The 13484-nt window shown below is 43.3% G+C and overlaps 1 protein-coding gene across 7 annotated transcripts in view; it reads left to right on the forward strand.

The window, feature by feature from the left end:
* The window catches only part of PHACTR1 (phosphatase and actin regulator 1), a 295584-nt gene extending 285245 nt beyond the window's left edge, over positions 1-10339 (forward strand). For 3 of the 7 annotated variants that reach the window (XM_068171731.1, XM_068174243.1, XM_068176291.1), the window contains 3 exons: positions 4576-4716; positions 7974-8050; positions 10183-10339. In XM_068171731.1, the coding sequence (XP_068027832.1) occupies positions 4576-4716; positions 7974-8050; positions 10183-10198 (234 nt within the window). In that variant the 3' untranslated portion in view covers positions 10199-10339. Of the gene's footprint in view, positions 1-4575; positions 4717-5533; positions 5651-5948; positions 6136-7973; positions 8051-10182 lie in introns of those variants that run through there. The other 4 variants (XM_068173398.1, XM_068175016.1, XM_068175579.1 and 1 more) reach the window with 2 other exon arrangements.
* The last annotated feature ends 3145 nt before the right edge of the window (positions 10340-13484 follow it).

Below are 13484 nucleotides of genomic sequence, written 5' to 3' on the forward strand. Positions count from 1 at the left end.
GTTGTTATTCCCCAGCTGTGTCTTTCACGAGCCTGTCCCAGATGTGTCGTTGTGTTTACAGCAGAGTGGCAAGCTCCTTCTGTCTGTTTGTACTGAAGTCTTAGTACCAAAGGATTTTAAACCCCAGATCAAGCAGAAGTTTAATTGAGCACAGCAAGTGTGTTGCCCAGCAGTCCTTTATGTTTGCACTGAGTTTTCAAGCACACACGTGCCCACAGGGTAAATCCAACATGAGGAAACTCTGCCATATTGCCCATTTTGGAAACACGTGAAGTTGGGATTTAAGAAGGGAAGTGGGTTCTGTAGAAGCCACTGATGAGACTTTTGACCTTGCACTACAGAAACTGCTACTGTCCCCAGTTTTTTTGGTGGCAACATTCCAATTCCAAGGAAGAACCCACTCCATCCATAAAAAAGCTATTCTTAAAATTCCATCAGCACTGACATTTTGTTACAGTGTTATGATGATAAGTTGTAACATGACATGGTGTAATAAGTAAGATTACCTTGCTAGGTCTAGATGCCTTATTAAAGTCAGCAATAAATATCCAGTTGAATTCATCATCTGGACAGGCAATTTCTTAAAAAAAAAAAATTATAAAGAAATCAGGTGACCTATAGCAAGCTGCCCCTTTTAGCATTTTCCATCCTCTTCGACTCATCCAGTTCCACATTAACTGCGGTGAGGAATTGCTACCATTCAAAAAACAAAATGAAGGACATGCTGTTGGCTAAGTTTCTCAGCAGTTTGTGTCCCTCCTGCCCAAGGAAGGAGAGTGGAAGCATGTTTGCCTGTCACCTGAGATGCCCAGCCCCCCTGTCCTCTCTCTCCCTGCCCCTCAGGCCCACCAAGCACCTTTGGGCATGCGGAGGTTCGTCATTTGAGTGGAAGGACATGTGCATTAGGAAGGTTTTTTCTCTGAGCACTGGTCTTGACCTCCAGCCCATTCAAAGAATATTAATGTGCAGAAGCCCTCTGGAAGTGTTGCAGATAGGTCACGTCCACAGGGAGATCTGGGCCCCCAAGAATTACTACCAAGAATGTATCTTCTCTGAACCATGATAAACTTGGCCAAGGACCAAGGCAATTAACACAAGCCTGAATGTCCCCTGAGGACTGCAATTACGGAGAGAGAATAGTAGCCTGGATTAACAGAACATGTTACAAAGCATTTACAAAGTGGAATAGAACTTTTCCTACCTTCTCTTCTCTTAAATGGCAACATGCTTCCCAATCCCCAGAGCTGTTTACTGCTTCTTATCCCCCCACTGCCAATAACTTATTTTTCTCAGAGGTCTAGTTCCAAAAGGAAATCTCTCAGCTGTAATACTGACTGTCAAATTGAAGAGGTGTGGCTGTTTCTTAAAATCCATGCAATAATCTGAAATCTTTGCTCCTGTTAAATTCTTGCCCCAGTCAATTTAAATGCTCTGTTCACTGGTGCCTCTCTGGGAAATGTCTCCCCTGCTTGAAGATGTTCAAGCTTTTCTTTCACTGACCTTCACTGGTTTGCATCAGCAAAGGCTGTTGAAAATAATGAACTCTTGAGAGAGGTGGGACTCATCAGAGAGAGGTGAGAGAGAGGCAGCAGGGAGGAGAAAGATCAGAGAAGAAGAAAAGGTTAGTGGCTAATTTGGATAAACTGCATTTATAGTCAGAGGGAAAGGTCTTCAGGGCATTTTCATCACATCCTGCTCCTAAGTCTTTACTGCAGAAGGTGGGTAGCAAAGGAGGGGGAGGGCTGCTGCTGGTTAGGGTTTGTAATTTTTCAGCTTGTTTTTTTCTTTAAATAACAACTGTAACATTTTAATGAGGAAGCAGAGCAGGCAGTGATGACATGTAAGATAAGCTTCCTTGTGACTGAAGTGGGGCAAACTCAGCATTTTGCATTTGACTAAATCCCAAGACTAGACTGGCAAGAGCCAGTCCACTTTACCTGATGGGGATGCTTGGGTTTGCTTCATTTCACATGCCACGGACAAAGGGGGGTGTAATTAAACCTTCCCTTTCAATTGCCTTAGTAAAAGCCTGGGAAATGCCCATTTGTATCTACAGCACTCCAGAATATACAGAAGAAAATTTGACCTCCTGTGACAAAGCATGAGAAATCCTGTCCTCATTTACTGCTCTTGCATTAATACAAATCCATTTATTTTGAAAGGGAATTTTACCCTGGTTCACACTCATATAATTAATCACTCACCATAGAATTACCCTGCTCCCTCAGCTCCCAGATCTTCACAAATAGGTAAATAGAAATGTAAATGCTCAGGTAGTGTGCACACAAAAAGTCTAGACACACTCATGCACGTATATCCCTTTGACATTAGCTGAAGCAAATTAAAAAAGGGTCAGTAAGAACCCCTTCTCCCTGCTTGGAGCACCACACCTTGTGCAGACAATTGCATGGTGCCCTTGGCCATGTCCTTGTCCTGTAATTTTTGAATGTGCCCTATTCTTTCTGCCTGTTAGAAGAGCTTGTTCTTAGGTGTTGCTCGATAAGGACTCTGTAACATTAAGCAGTTTAGACCCAAGAGACCACAGCTCACAGGTCATGAAAATAAACTGCAAGGTGAGATCTCACATGAGCTGTGCCCTCAGTATGGACACACATTGAGCTGACACCTGCAGTGGGGCTGCTTACACTCTGTCTTGCAAAGATGGTTTCCCAGCTATTCGAGAGTTAAGGGAGCTCTGGGCAGCCCAAACATACTGCAAGACTCTCACATCTAGAAGGTCACAAGAAATCTCTGCAATGCTATGAGAAGAAGGCAGAGAAAGTTGTTAACCATTCAAATAATGTAGCCCTTAATTAATGGCTTTTATAAAATGACTTAGCGTGGTTGTCTTTCTCGTTACACTTAGCATGATCAGATTGGCAATTTGGTTTAATATACTGAATATATTTTGTGTGCATATATTTATATATGAAAATATATGTAGATTTATGGCTACACATGAACTATGTGATACCAGCCATGGATTTCAGGACTCTTTCACAGCCAGAGCACTGGCACAAAAGTCAGTGCATCTTTTTTCCATCCTCATTCCCGTTCTCCAGAGCATCTCACAGGGAGGACATTAGTGCAGCTCTGCAGACTCTCCACATGAGGTGTTTGAACCCAATTTGTGTGTGCATGCTCCGGGATGCTGGTGTAAGGAGGGCAGCCCCACTGCCGCCTCCTATCACAATCATCTTTTCTAAACAGGGAAGAGAAAGACAACCAACCATGCCAAGAACAAGCACACAGGCTTACAGCCAGATGCGGAATAGGGTAGTGGAGCTCCACCCAAGTGCTGAAGAAAGGAGGGATTTTTCACTCTTCACTTAGTAACCTGGCTGTTTTAAATCTTAATTCTCCCTGGAAGATGAAATGCAGGGAACTGAGATACTTTATTTGGAAGAAAGGTGGATTCAAGGGCATAAATAATGTTGCACAATAGAATCTCAAGCATTTTATTAAATATTTAGACCCTTCACCCTTCACAAGGGTAAAGTATTTCAAACACATCTATTTCTAGTGAGTGGGAAGAGCATGATACACTGTAGGAAATTGTTATTGGATATTATTTTTCCTGATGTATCCCAGTTACAAATGTTCTACTCGAACAGTGAAACTTTTCAGCTAATCCACAGCCACATGCACACACATGTAGCACCTTCAGAAACGATTGTGCAATTGCTTTTGACATTCACCAGCATGCTGTGCATCCAAGGAGAACTGATCCCTGAAAGCCAACTGCTGTCCCTGCCCATGTAACTGGCTGTGCGACACGTGTGCTATCAGGACGCTAATTTAAGAGGAGTTTTTCACTGTGGCTGCCTATTCTGCTGTGGAATCTGAAAGAATTACTTGAAACAATGAAGATGCTTTCCTGACATGATACAACCCACCATTGCCATTTCTTTTGGCTTGTAGTATGCAACATAAAATTTTAATAATCAAATATGCTGTGATACAAACCACAGCTGTCAATAGATACAGTTAAAAGTTCAGTGAGTACTAATCATCCTGCCTGCCTTTTCTGGAGGTAAGGACAGGTCCGCAGAGTATCAGAATGGTAAAGAAAGTTGGTTTTCACCTTTTGCATGTAATTCAGGGCAGAAGACACTCCATGCCTTGGTCTGACTCTTCCCAGGCAGTACAAAAGTACAGACAACAGCAGCAGAAGGTTGAAAAGTGTACAGCCTGTGCAGATAATTTTAGAGTAGTGTTGTGGTCTTTGTCTCTTCCTGGGACATCAGTGCACTAGGAGACTTTCAGAAAGCTCATTTCTGCCAAGGGTGATCAACCTCAGCTGGGAATTGGGGTCTCCAGCCACAGCAGCTTCCCAAAGAACAGTGGGCTGCTCTGGCAGCAAGGTGAGATGATAATTAAGGTCAAGAGTAACAAGAGGGCACTTCCTAGGTAGCGATTCCATTAAAGGCAGATAAAAACAAAGCACTGGGAATGTCCGAACCCTCTTATTACTGCATTATTTACTGTTGCAGTAAAATAAATCCCCAAGCAGCACTCTGCTGGGGAAAAAGCAAAGTCCTGATGTCTTTTTGCACTCCTTCCTCAAACCTGCAGCTGAGTCAAAGGCCCACAGTAGAAGAGCTACGTGAGAGGAAGATCCTCATCCGCTTCAGTGACTACGTGGAAGTGGCAGACGCACAGGACTACGATAGGAGGGCGGACAAACCCTGGACACGACTCACAGCCGCTGACAAAGTAAGTGAAGCAACTCTAGGAGAGCCATGGCCTAAACAGCCAGAGCATGTCATGGCAAACATCCCTTGGGTCCCTCAGGTCCCATGGCTGTCAAGGAATAAACATATACCGGACATCCTTTTCCAACACACCTGTGTTTTTTTCCCATTCACGAGGTTTGTTTGTTTGTTTGAAGCATAAATCTTTGTCAAGAAGGTTTCAATATGCATGGAAACCAGGAGGGAAGGAATCCCAAGCCCCTTAAGGAAAGGTCTTGATGACAGCCCTGATACTTGTTTGTTGGTTTTGGTCTTACCACATTATGCTGCCAGCTGAGAGCTCTGGCAAGACTTAGCAGAGCAGTGAGAGAGGAGTGTGTGCCAGAATGGATGTGCCAGGACAGGACAGGCTTGGGTGTGAAAATGCCAGCAGGTCAATTTGGCAAAGGTACCTCCATCCCTCCAAAGCCAGAGTCACTTCTCTCTAGTGTGTTACAACAGGGATATTTGCTCAGGATTTCTGCCACAGAGTATTTTAAGCCCTGAACTGAAATCACACAAGACCTGCAGATAAAATAAAAGGCACACTTTGGTATTGATGGCACTGCCTTCTGAGCACTAGTGCAGCTTCCACTAAATAATGTTTCTGGTGTTGACATTGATAGCAGAGGGATTAAGTTGATGGCAAATTATATCAGTCACATTCTGAGGGTCTTAATGGGACTTCAGGAAAAATATTTAAAATATTTTATGGACATTGTAAGAAGCGAGGACTATGAGGCTCAGTAATTCAGTATTGAATCTTATAGTCACTCTGTGATGCCTTTTTAATTTTAAAGACTTTCAGATACTTGAATTCAAGTCTTGACTACTTCTTTGCCATGGAACTCACTCATTCAGTAATGGAGAACATGATGTCCAATGTTTAGAGCTTTAACAGAATTTCCAACCATACCACTCATCTATGGTGTTATTGGTTTTATTCACAAAGGACAGCCTGTTATACTTGTATAATTCAACCAAAGGACTTTTATAGTTTTGTGACATTGTTCTCCTCCTTGATAGAGGGATTTTTTCAGTTTAGCTTTGGTTATGTTAATGTAGAATAAACTGATCTGAAAAAAAAGAAAAACTTCCTCAAGACTGTCCATAGACCATAATATATACTGGGTTAAATTAGCTTTTCTCATTTTACCTCACCATGTCTGACAAGATATTAGTCAACTTACTTAGCTTTATTCTCTTAATTATTAGGTGAGGGAGGGAATAAATCTCCCAACTGGTTCTACAGCCTTTGAGAGATCCCTGTCTGGGATGAAAGACAGTGAGAAACTTCAGCTGGGGATGGAGATTTGATCCCTCACCCCATGTCTCTGAAAAGAACAAGCATTAAATACCACTATTAAATGTAACCTAGTAAGGAGTTTAGTATTAAGGCAGAGTACTTGTCCCTTTTTTCTTTTTTTATAATGCATGTGAAAGTTCAGTAGTCAGAGAAAAATTAACCTTTTCTCAGCAAAGCCCATCAGAAGAAGAGATGCTTGTCATTTCAATATTAATGCCTTTTATGGCATAAGAAAGCAGATAGATTGGGGGTTTTTGGGTCCTGTGGGCAGTATTCTGATTTCTGTCATTCAGGTGATGTGCTTTTCCTCAGCACTATGTCCACTGTTGGAAAAAATAGCCAGACAAATTGAAACAAAGCTGCATCATCCTAGATAGGATTATTTTCTTCCAGAGCTGTGGTTCAGTGGTCTTCACTGGTCAGCACAGACTAGATTTACTGCAAAAACAGATTTTAGCAATGGACTTTTCTGTTTGCCAGTAAATCTTGCTCTGTGTGCTAGGTGGAGGGAACTGCCTTCAGTCAGAGTTTGTCTTTAGCAGGTCTGACTCTTAGGGGGATGAAAAGGGCATTTTTGTATCTCTCCAACAGATGAGGGATGGAGGCGCGAATAGATCTCAGTCCCTGTGGGAGTCAACACCCCTGTGGCCCCTGCCACTTCAGTAGCAGATTGGTCTGCTGAGGGCAGTCCAGGAGCTGCTGCATAGCCATCACTCTGTCCTGATGGATGAGGCAGTGCCTGACAGGCACTTCTAAGGGAAATAAGAAATCAAAGCTGTGGAAAAGGAGCAGAAAGGTCCTTTTATGTACAAAAACACTTGCAAAATCCATCACTTAGGGTTTATCAAAGCAAAGGTAGTTGCTGACTGGAGCAGTGGCAAGTGTAGAAGTCCTGTTTTGGGCTTGTGCTGCTCATACTGGTTTAGATTTACTTGGCTGAGAAAAATTCCTGACAGACACGAGTGCCACTTATGGGAGCACCCCCTTTCCACCTCTGATGCTGATGTTTCAGCATCACACAGAAAGGCAGTGCACACACCTCAGACCCAAGGGAGTATTTGGCCACAGCAAACACCTTGTACATCCCCTCCAAATGCTCACAGTGAAACCACTCATGAGCAACAAATATCACAGAGCTGTCACAGGTCTTGAGTCTGAGCTTGGGACTTGAGCCATTTCTGCTGAGCACCATCTCTACCATGCAGCTGAGTCCCTCCATGTCACCTCCTCTGTTTTTTTATTCTTCAGTATTTTTCTTCCTGCCAGTGCTCACTGGTTTTCTTCTTCCTCCCAGACAAGCCACAGAGCCTGAATACCACCACACCATGGCAAGTTTTCTGCTGGGTTAATTTGTCAAATCACTTAAATAAACAGCACAGCTGGGTCAGAAGGGAGGTGCAAGTCAGAGGGGCACAGCCCGAGGCCGAGTAGAGGGCAGGGAGCCTCTTTCTTTCCCAAGTAAGATCAGTCACTTTATTATCACCTGAGGAAATTCAGGACCAATAAAGGCAGAAGACATCTCAAACACAAGTCTGTCAGGATCTGGGTCCAGTCTAATCACAGTCCAACTCTGGAACAGATCACAGTGTTTCACAAACTGCAATGCACATATTTTTTTTCTCATGCTTGTGTTAATTTGGATTTTGTACATGTAAATGTTTACATAATAAGTCAGAATTGGGTTCTGTACCTGCATTGTCTGTGATATGTTTTTAAATTGAGACATTCCACCAAAGCATTTCTCTCTTCCCTTTATGTGATTTAGAACATGCTTATCTCTGTTCCTTTTCACATTTTAAAGTCTTTATGTTTGTCTTTGTCTCTCTGATAATGTTATCTCTCTGCTTTACTTTTAATATACTGTTTTGAGAACAAAGTGAACTTATTTTTATCTCTCTCATTTATACATTTATGAGTTTCTTTGTCCTTTGCAGGCAGCCATTCGAAAAGAGCTTAATGAATTTAAAAGCTCTGAAATGGAAGTTCATGAATTAAGTAGGCATCTAACAAGGTAAGCTGAGAGATTAATTTTTTAAGACTGTAAATGAATACCGTTGTTTTCAAAAGAAAATCAAAGCTGGCAGCTGTTTCTCCAGCATGCACTGAACACACCACACCATGAGGTCTAGACAACATGTAGAATTACAGGCTGTAAAAGCAGCTCACACATACGAACACGTGCTGCCCCATTATGTGGAGTTATGCAGTCACGTATCATTTAATGAAGTATAACCTGGTTTTCTTTTTAAATCATCATGCTGCATACCTATTCTTCTGAGACCAAAAATTTTTAAAAAAGAGTTGGTGTCAGAAGGAGGACAGGGAACCCTTGTACAGCACGTAGCAAAGTCTGAGTGAGCACACACTAAGCCCTGCTGTGTGTGCAGCTGTTCCACACCATGCAGATCCCACCCACAGATCTCTCAGTCTTGTCCTCCGTGCCTGACCACGCATGAGGCAGTGGGGCATGGCAAGATCCAGACTGTAAGAGAGGCACTATTATTTACACCTTGGGCTTCTTTTTAGTTTTAAAAGTAGAGACTGAATGAATTATCCATGAGCCCAAGCCAGCCACTTTCCTCTCTGACAGACTAGGGCTGAAGTCAGGTCTTTGCAAATCAACACTGTAGACTTTAAAGGCAAGCGCTGGGTTCTGAAGACAAGTGACAGTGAGATCTGGTGTGAAACTGGAGCTGCCCTTGTATCAATGTGTTTATCAGTTCAGTGCTCATGAAAAATGCAGGCGGTACTTTTAGGAAAAATACAGAAAAGCTTAAGGCAAAATTAATTTTGTATTAGGAGATTTTTATGTGTATAAATTAATAATTATATTAAAATTCACCACATGTATTATGCATATATTACCTTGCAGAAACGATCTCCCTTCTCCATCCTAGCATGTGCTAGGCTGGTTGCACTGGGGTTTGTAGTGAGTGAGTGCTGCTAGAGACAAGCCAGCTGCTCCTGAGCCACAAGGTCTGGGAGAAGCCTTAGGATGTACAATTGGCCTAGATCTGTTGACCCCAGTGACTGAGCCTTTGAGGGACATTTGGCTCCCCCAGGGCAAGGTGACTAATGTAGAAAGGATGATGCTGTTTTAAAGGGGGTGTTGCTACAAGTAGTCAAGCTCCATTGAGAGCTCCTTTGAATTCCACAAAGCCTTTAGCATCCCACAACATACAGACTGGTTTAGTTTTCGAGAAGTCTCTCAGGCCTTCACAGGTTTCTGCACAGTATTTTCCTTCTTTACCAGTGTTGGAGTAAGCAGTGACCCTTTAAATTTTGTATCTGAAAGCCACTGAGCAGCTTGGACTCAGTGACTCTGGGCCAGGCAGAGAGCCACAACTCATATAACAGACACTGGAATAAGGCTTTGCCTGAAGAACAGCAGGACTTACTGGTTTGACAAGTGCTTTGGGAAAACGCACTTGAAGGAAGCATGCTTAAACAAAAGACAGTAATTCCCTTAAATAAACTTAGATAAATCACCATTATAAAGTCATTAGCAAGGTAATGAGCTCTTTATGTCATTAAGCAATGGCAAGAGCAAAGAATGTGAGTGTCACTTTACTAGTGGGACACATTAATTAATTCATAATAGAGTGAAAAATCAAAGCTTAAAAAATGTGTATTTGCAGATCTGACAAGCCCAGGCCTTCTGATACAAGATGTCTTGCAGGAAGGGTGGCCATTTTAGCTCCATTTGTCACGTTAGCCTCCAACATTAAGGAATAATCATGGTTAAACTGTATGCAAATTTTTCTGGCAGAATATCATAAGGTTTGTCTAAACCAGACAATTTTTGTGGAGTCAGGCCTTGTATGACCTGGAAGAAGGCAAGCTGATCTGCTATTGCCCACTCAGGGATGCCATAGGATGGACCCAAAGTGTACAAATGTTTCTGGTAGATTTTGGTGCAAACACTTTATGCCTATGAACTGTGAGTCTGGCAAGGGCCAAGGAAGTGTGAGTGTCTGTCTGTTTTGGGTCCTCTTGCCAGCATGGCTGATGTCAATGCTGCAGGAATTGAACTGCCTAATGGTGTCACTTGTAGCAATTAGGTCTCCTATTTTTTTTAATGTGCAATATACATGTGAGACTATTGTCTTACTGTTTCTCTTTTTTTTTTCCCTTGGGTTTTAGGTTTCATAGACCGTAGCAGATCAATTCTACCTGACTACTATGCCATCTTCAAAACATAATTAAAAGGAACCATAAGTGCTAGTATTATTCATTTCCCTGTTACGTACAATGTAAATCTTCCGAACTGCCTTTTTAAAAAAAGAAAAAAGTAGAAAAATAAATACTAAAAAAAAAGGAGAATTGTATTTACATGTGATGAGTACTGCAGCATCATCAGACCTTCTGGTTCAAGCTTCAGTAACAGAAAATACCCCTGGTGGGAAATCGTGCCAAGACTTGGCAACTATGTGTAGGACTTTCCCGGCATGTGGATTTGCCATATGTGTTCAAGCCCAGCTGGTGGTGCAACCATTGTTGTCTTCAGGCACCCCTCATCCTGACAAGCCTCTGTCATCAACCCTAGAGAGCCCTGAGATGGTGTTCAGGGAATCGCTTGGCCTGGGTGAAGTCTCCAAAAGATGAGCCCCTATGGCATTAAAGCACTTAGACCAAACACTCCTTTCAAGCTGAGAGCACCTTATGAGGACAGTGAAGGAGCAAAACTCTCCATGGGCTGGCCCATCTGTGAATTTCATCTGACTAGAAAGGCATTTCTTTCCCTGGAGAAGTTTACAGCCAGTCAGTAGACATTATTCAGCTTCCAAACAGAAAAATCCTCTGAAGAACAGGACTCCCTACTGAAGGCTGATTCACTTCTAGCAACTGTTTGTTTTCCATCTCTTTCAAGTATAATTTTCTAAACCCGCTTGTGAGCCCATTAGCAGTAAGCGACAAGAACACTGAGAACCAGCAAGCAAAAGCCCATCTCTTCATGGTCACTGCATGGCATCTGCTCCGCTTGTAGTTCGTCTTACACCCAAACATTGTGACTGTGTGAGAGCCAGCGTGCCCCCGGCAGCAGCAAAGGCTGGGATTCCCCTCCGGCTCTGCAGAGGGATATGCAACAGGAGGGGTGGGAGGTTCCATGGAGGACAGCTCTTGTCTCTATGTCAGGTGTCTCAAGAACTGATCCTAAACTCACACTGAGCAAAGCATGACAAAGTGTGTTGCCTGGCCTAACAAAAGGAGTCTGGGGCACTCTTATGGATGGTGGGGCTTGTCACTGGTACCCACAGCTGAGGCATAAGGACAACAATTCAGAGGTGTTCTGAATTTATTGGTTCTAATTTTGGTTTTAATTTATTTTTATTATAGTGGTTTTACACACAAACTGACCAAGCAGAGCTCAGAGAGCTGGTCACTCTGGGCCTGGTTTACTTGCCAATTTAAACGTGTGCTCTACATTAAGGAAGCACACACAGCCTCACTGCTTTCAAGAATATGTCTGAGAGGCTTAATTGAACCTGAACACAATTAAGTGCTTCTCTGAACTTAGGCCATCACCTTCCACAATTAAGTCCTTAACTAGTATAATGCCAGCAAGCTGAGGCAGACATTGTCAGGATTCCTTTCAAGCTCTTACAAGATACTACTATGCCATGTTTTGGGACAGTGGCTGAAAGCACTGTAGCAACATTACTGTAAGAAGTTCCAGATTATTATTCCAGGACAACTTTTCTTCCACAGTAGCTATTTTCCTTTGACAGTTTGAACAGAGAGGCCAAAGTTTTTTACTACAGAATAGTTATTTCTGTTACTCTTTTACTAATTTTTCCTTTCTCACTGTCTTCCATGTATCTATCCTCTCTTCTGTGCTCGCTGTCCAGCTCCCCCTGTTCCATGCTAACATCACCCTTCACTGATTGCAGGCCAAGATGGCTCTCACACTTGAGCATTTAATGCTCAAGTGCAGTGCAATGTTGTGCCAACACTCTTGCCTCTTCTCAGGCCTCACCTCATCCCTCTGGATGCAGGAGTACAGCCAAAGGACCTGCATGTATCCCATGGAGTGGCTCTAGCACCCAGCCTGCCCCAACAACCCCGGCAGTGAGGGTGACGCCCTCCATCTGCGCTTGGTGGTGACACTCAGCACCTCGCAGATTGGCTCTCCAGCCGAGAGAAGCAACAGCTTTTCATTCTCATACATGGCCATCCTTGCAATGCTGTGGATTATTAGTTATTAAATGAGGATTGGCTGTAGTAGGATGGAACATCAAAGGAAACTAAAAACCAGGAGGTTTCTGGTGCTTCCCAGACTGGGTGATGATTTCTGAGGAAACACACCTTGATCCCTGTATCACCAGCTCACACTTGCTTTAGATAGAAGTGCATCAGTAGTGAAAGCCTTCAATGTGCAATGTTATCAGCTCAGAGGCAGAGCACTACCAGCCAAGAATACACTGCTTTGGGGTTATTGTCATGAAAACCTCAGTTCGTGTTTATAAATTCATTCACATACATAGGCACACAAGTTACGAGACCATCAGAGCTTTAAAACAAGGAAAAAAAGCCTTTGTGTTTTTGACTGCATGGACGCTGCATTAGCAAAGGGTTCTGCAATAGAGCTGTTCTGAAGAACAACAAATCCTTGTGTTCCCAGCATGGATCTCTCACACCTGCCCTGGCATCTCTAGCTTACAGGATCACTGTGAAATGGAAGGGACACTGTTTAAGGAGCAGTGGCGATAGGAATCACAGGACTTGGTAGGCTAGTGGGAGGGAAAGATGAGGGTTTGTTTCATTTTTATTAACAAAATTAAGAGGAGGCAGGTGAAAGTCGCAGGCTGCTGCTGGAGTCCCCAGGGGAATGATCAGATTGGGCATTGCCACTATCCCTCACTGGCACAGCCACAAGCAAAGCCCACTCTGCCAGTCTGGCACCAGAATAAACCTTTGAGCACTGGCTGAGACACATAACAGCCAAGTCCTGGGTGATGGCCAAACATTCCTCAGCACCTTCATCCAGATGAGCTCATGGCAGGTCCCTGCTGACCACTCAGCAGTTGCCACACTCAGCCTTGCCCCATGAATTTGTGTCCCCAGGGCAGCTCCATGCAGCCATCCTTTTTTTTTTCTTATTATTTTTTGGGTTTTTTTTTTTTTTTACTTAACTACTAGCTGAGCAGACACCAGACAGAAGTGGAAGAATTGCCATATTTCTCCCAAGATGGAAATAGAGCTTATTCCTGAAAGAGGGAAAGGGGAGGAAAAAGAAGCCATACAAGGTGTTTGGCACTGCAATAAGTATCACCAAACTGACTCTTCATCTGCTTTTAGCTTCAGTGGGTCTGGGTAGTTTGCAAAGTTAACCTTTGTCAAGGCGTTCCACAGCAGGCCCATTCCTTCAGGGCCTGAACACAGCACCACATCCTCGGTGTGCATGCCCACCTCTGGCATCCCTGGGAAGTTGCACACAGACTGGC

The sequence above is a fragment of the Anomalospiza imberbis genome, chromosome 1 (genome assembly GCF_031753505.1).
Source record: "Anomalospiza imberbis isolate Cuckoo-Finch-1a 21T00152 chromosome 1, ASM3175350v1, whole genome shotgun sequence".
NCBI classification, from domain to species: Eukaryota; Metazoa; Chordata; class Aves; order Passeriformes; family Viduidae; genus Anomalospiza; species Anomalospiza imberbis.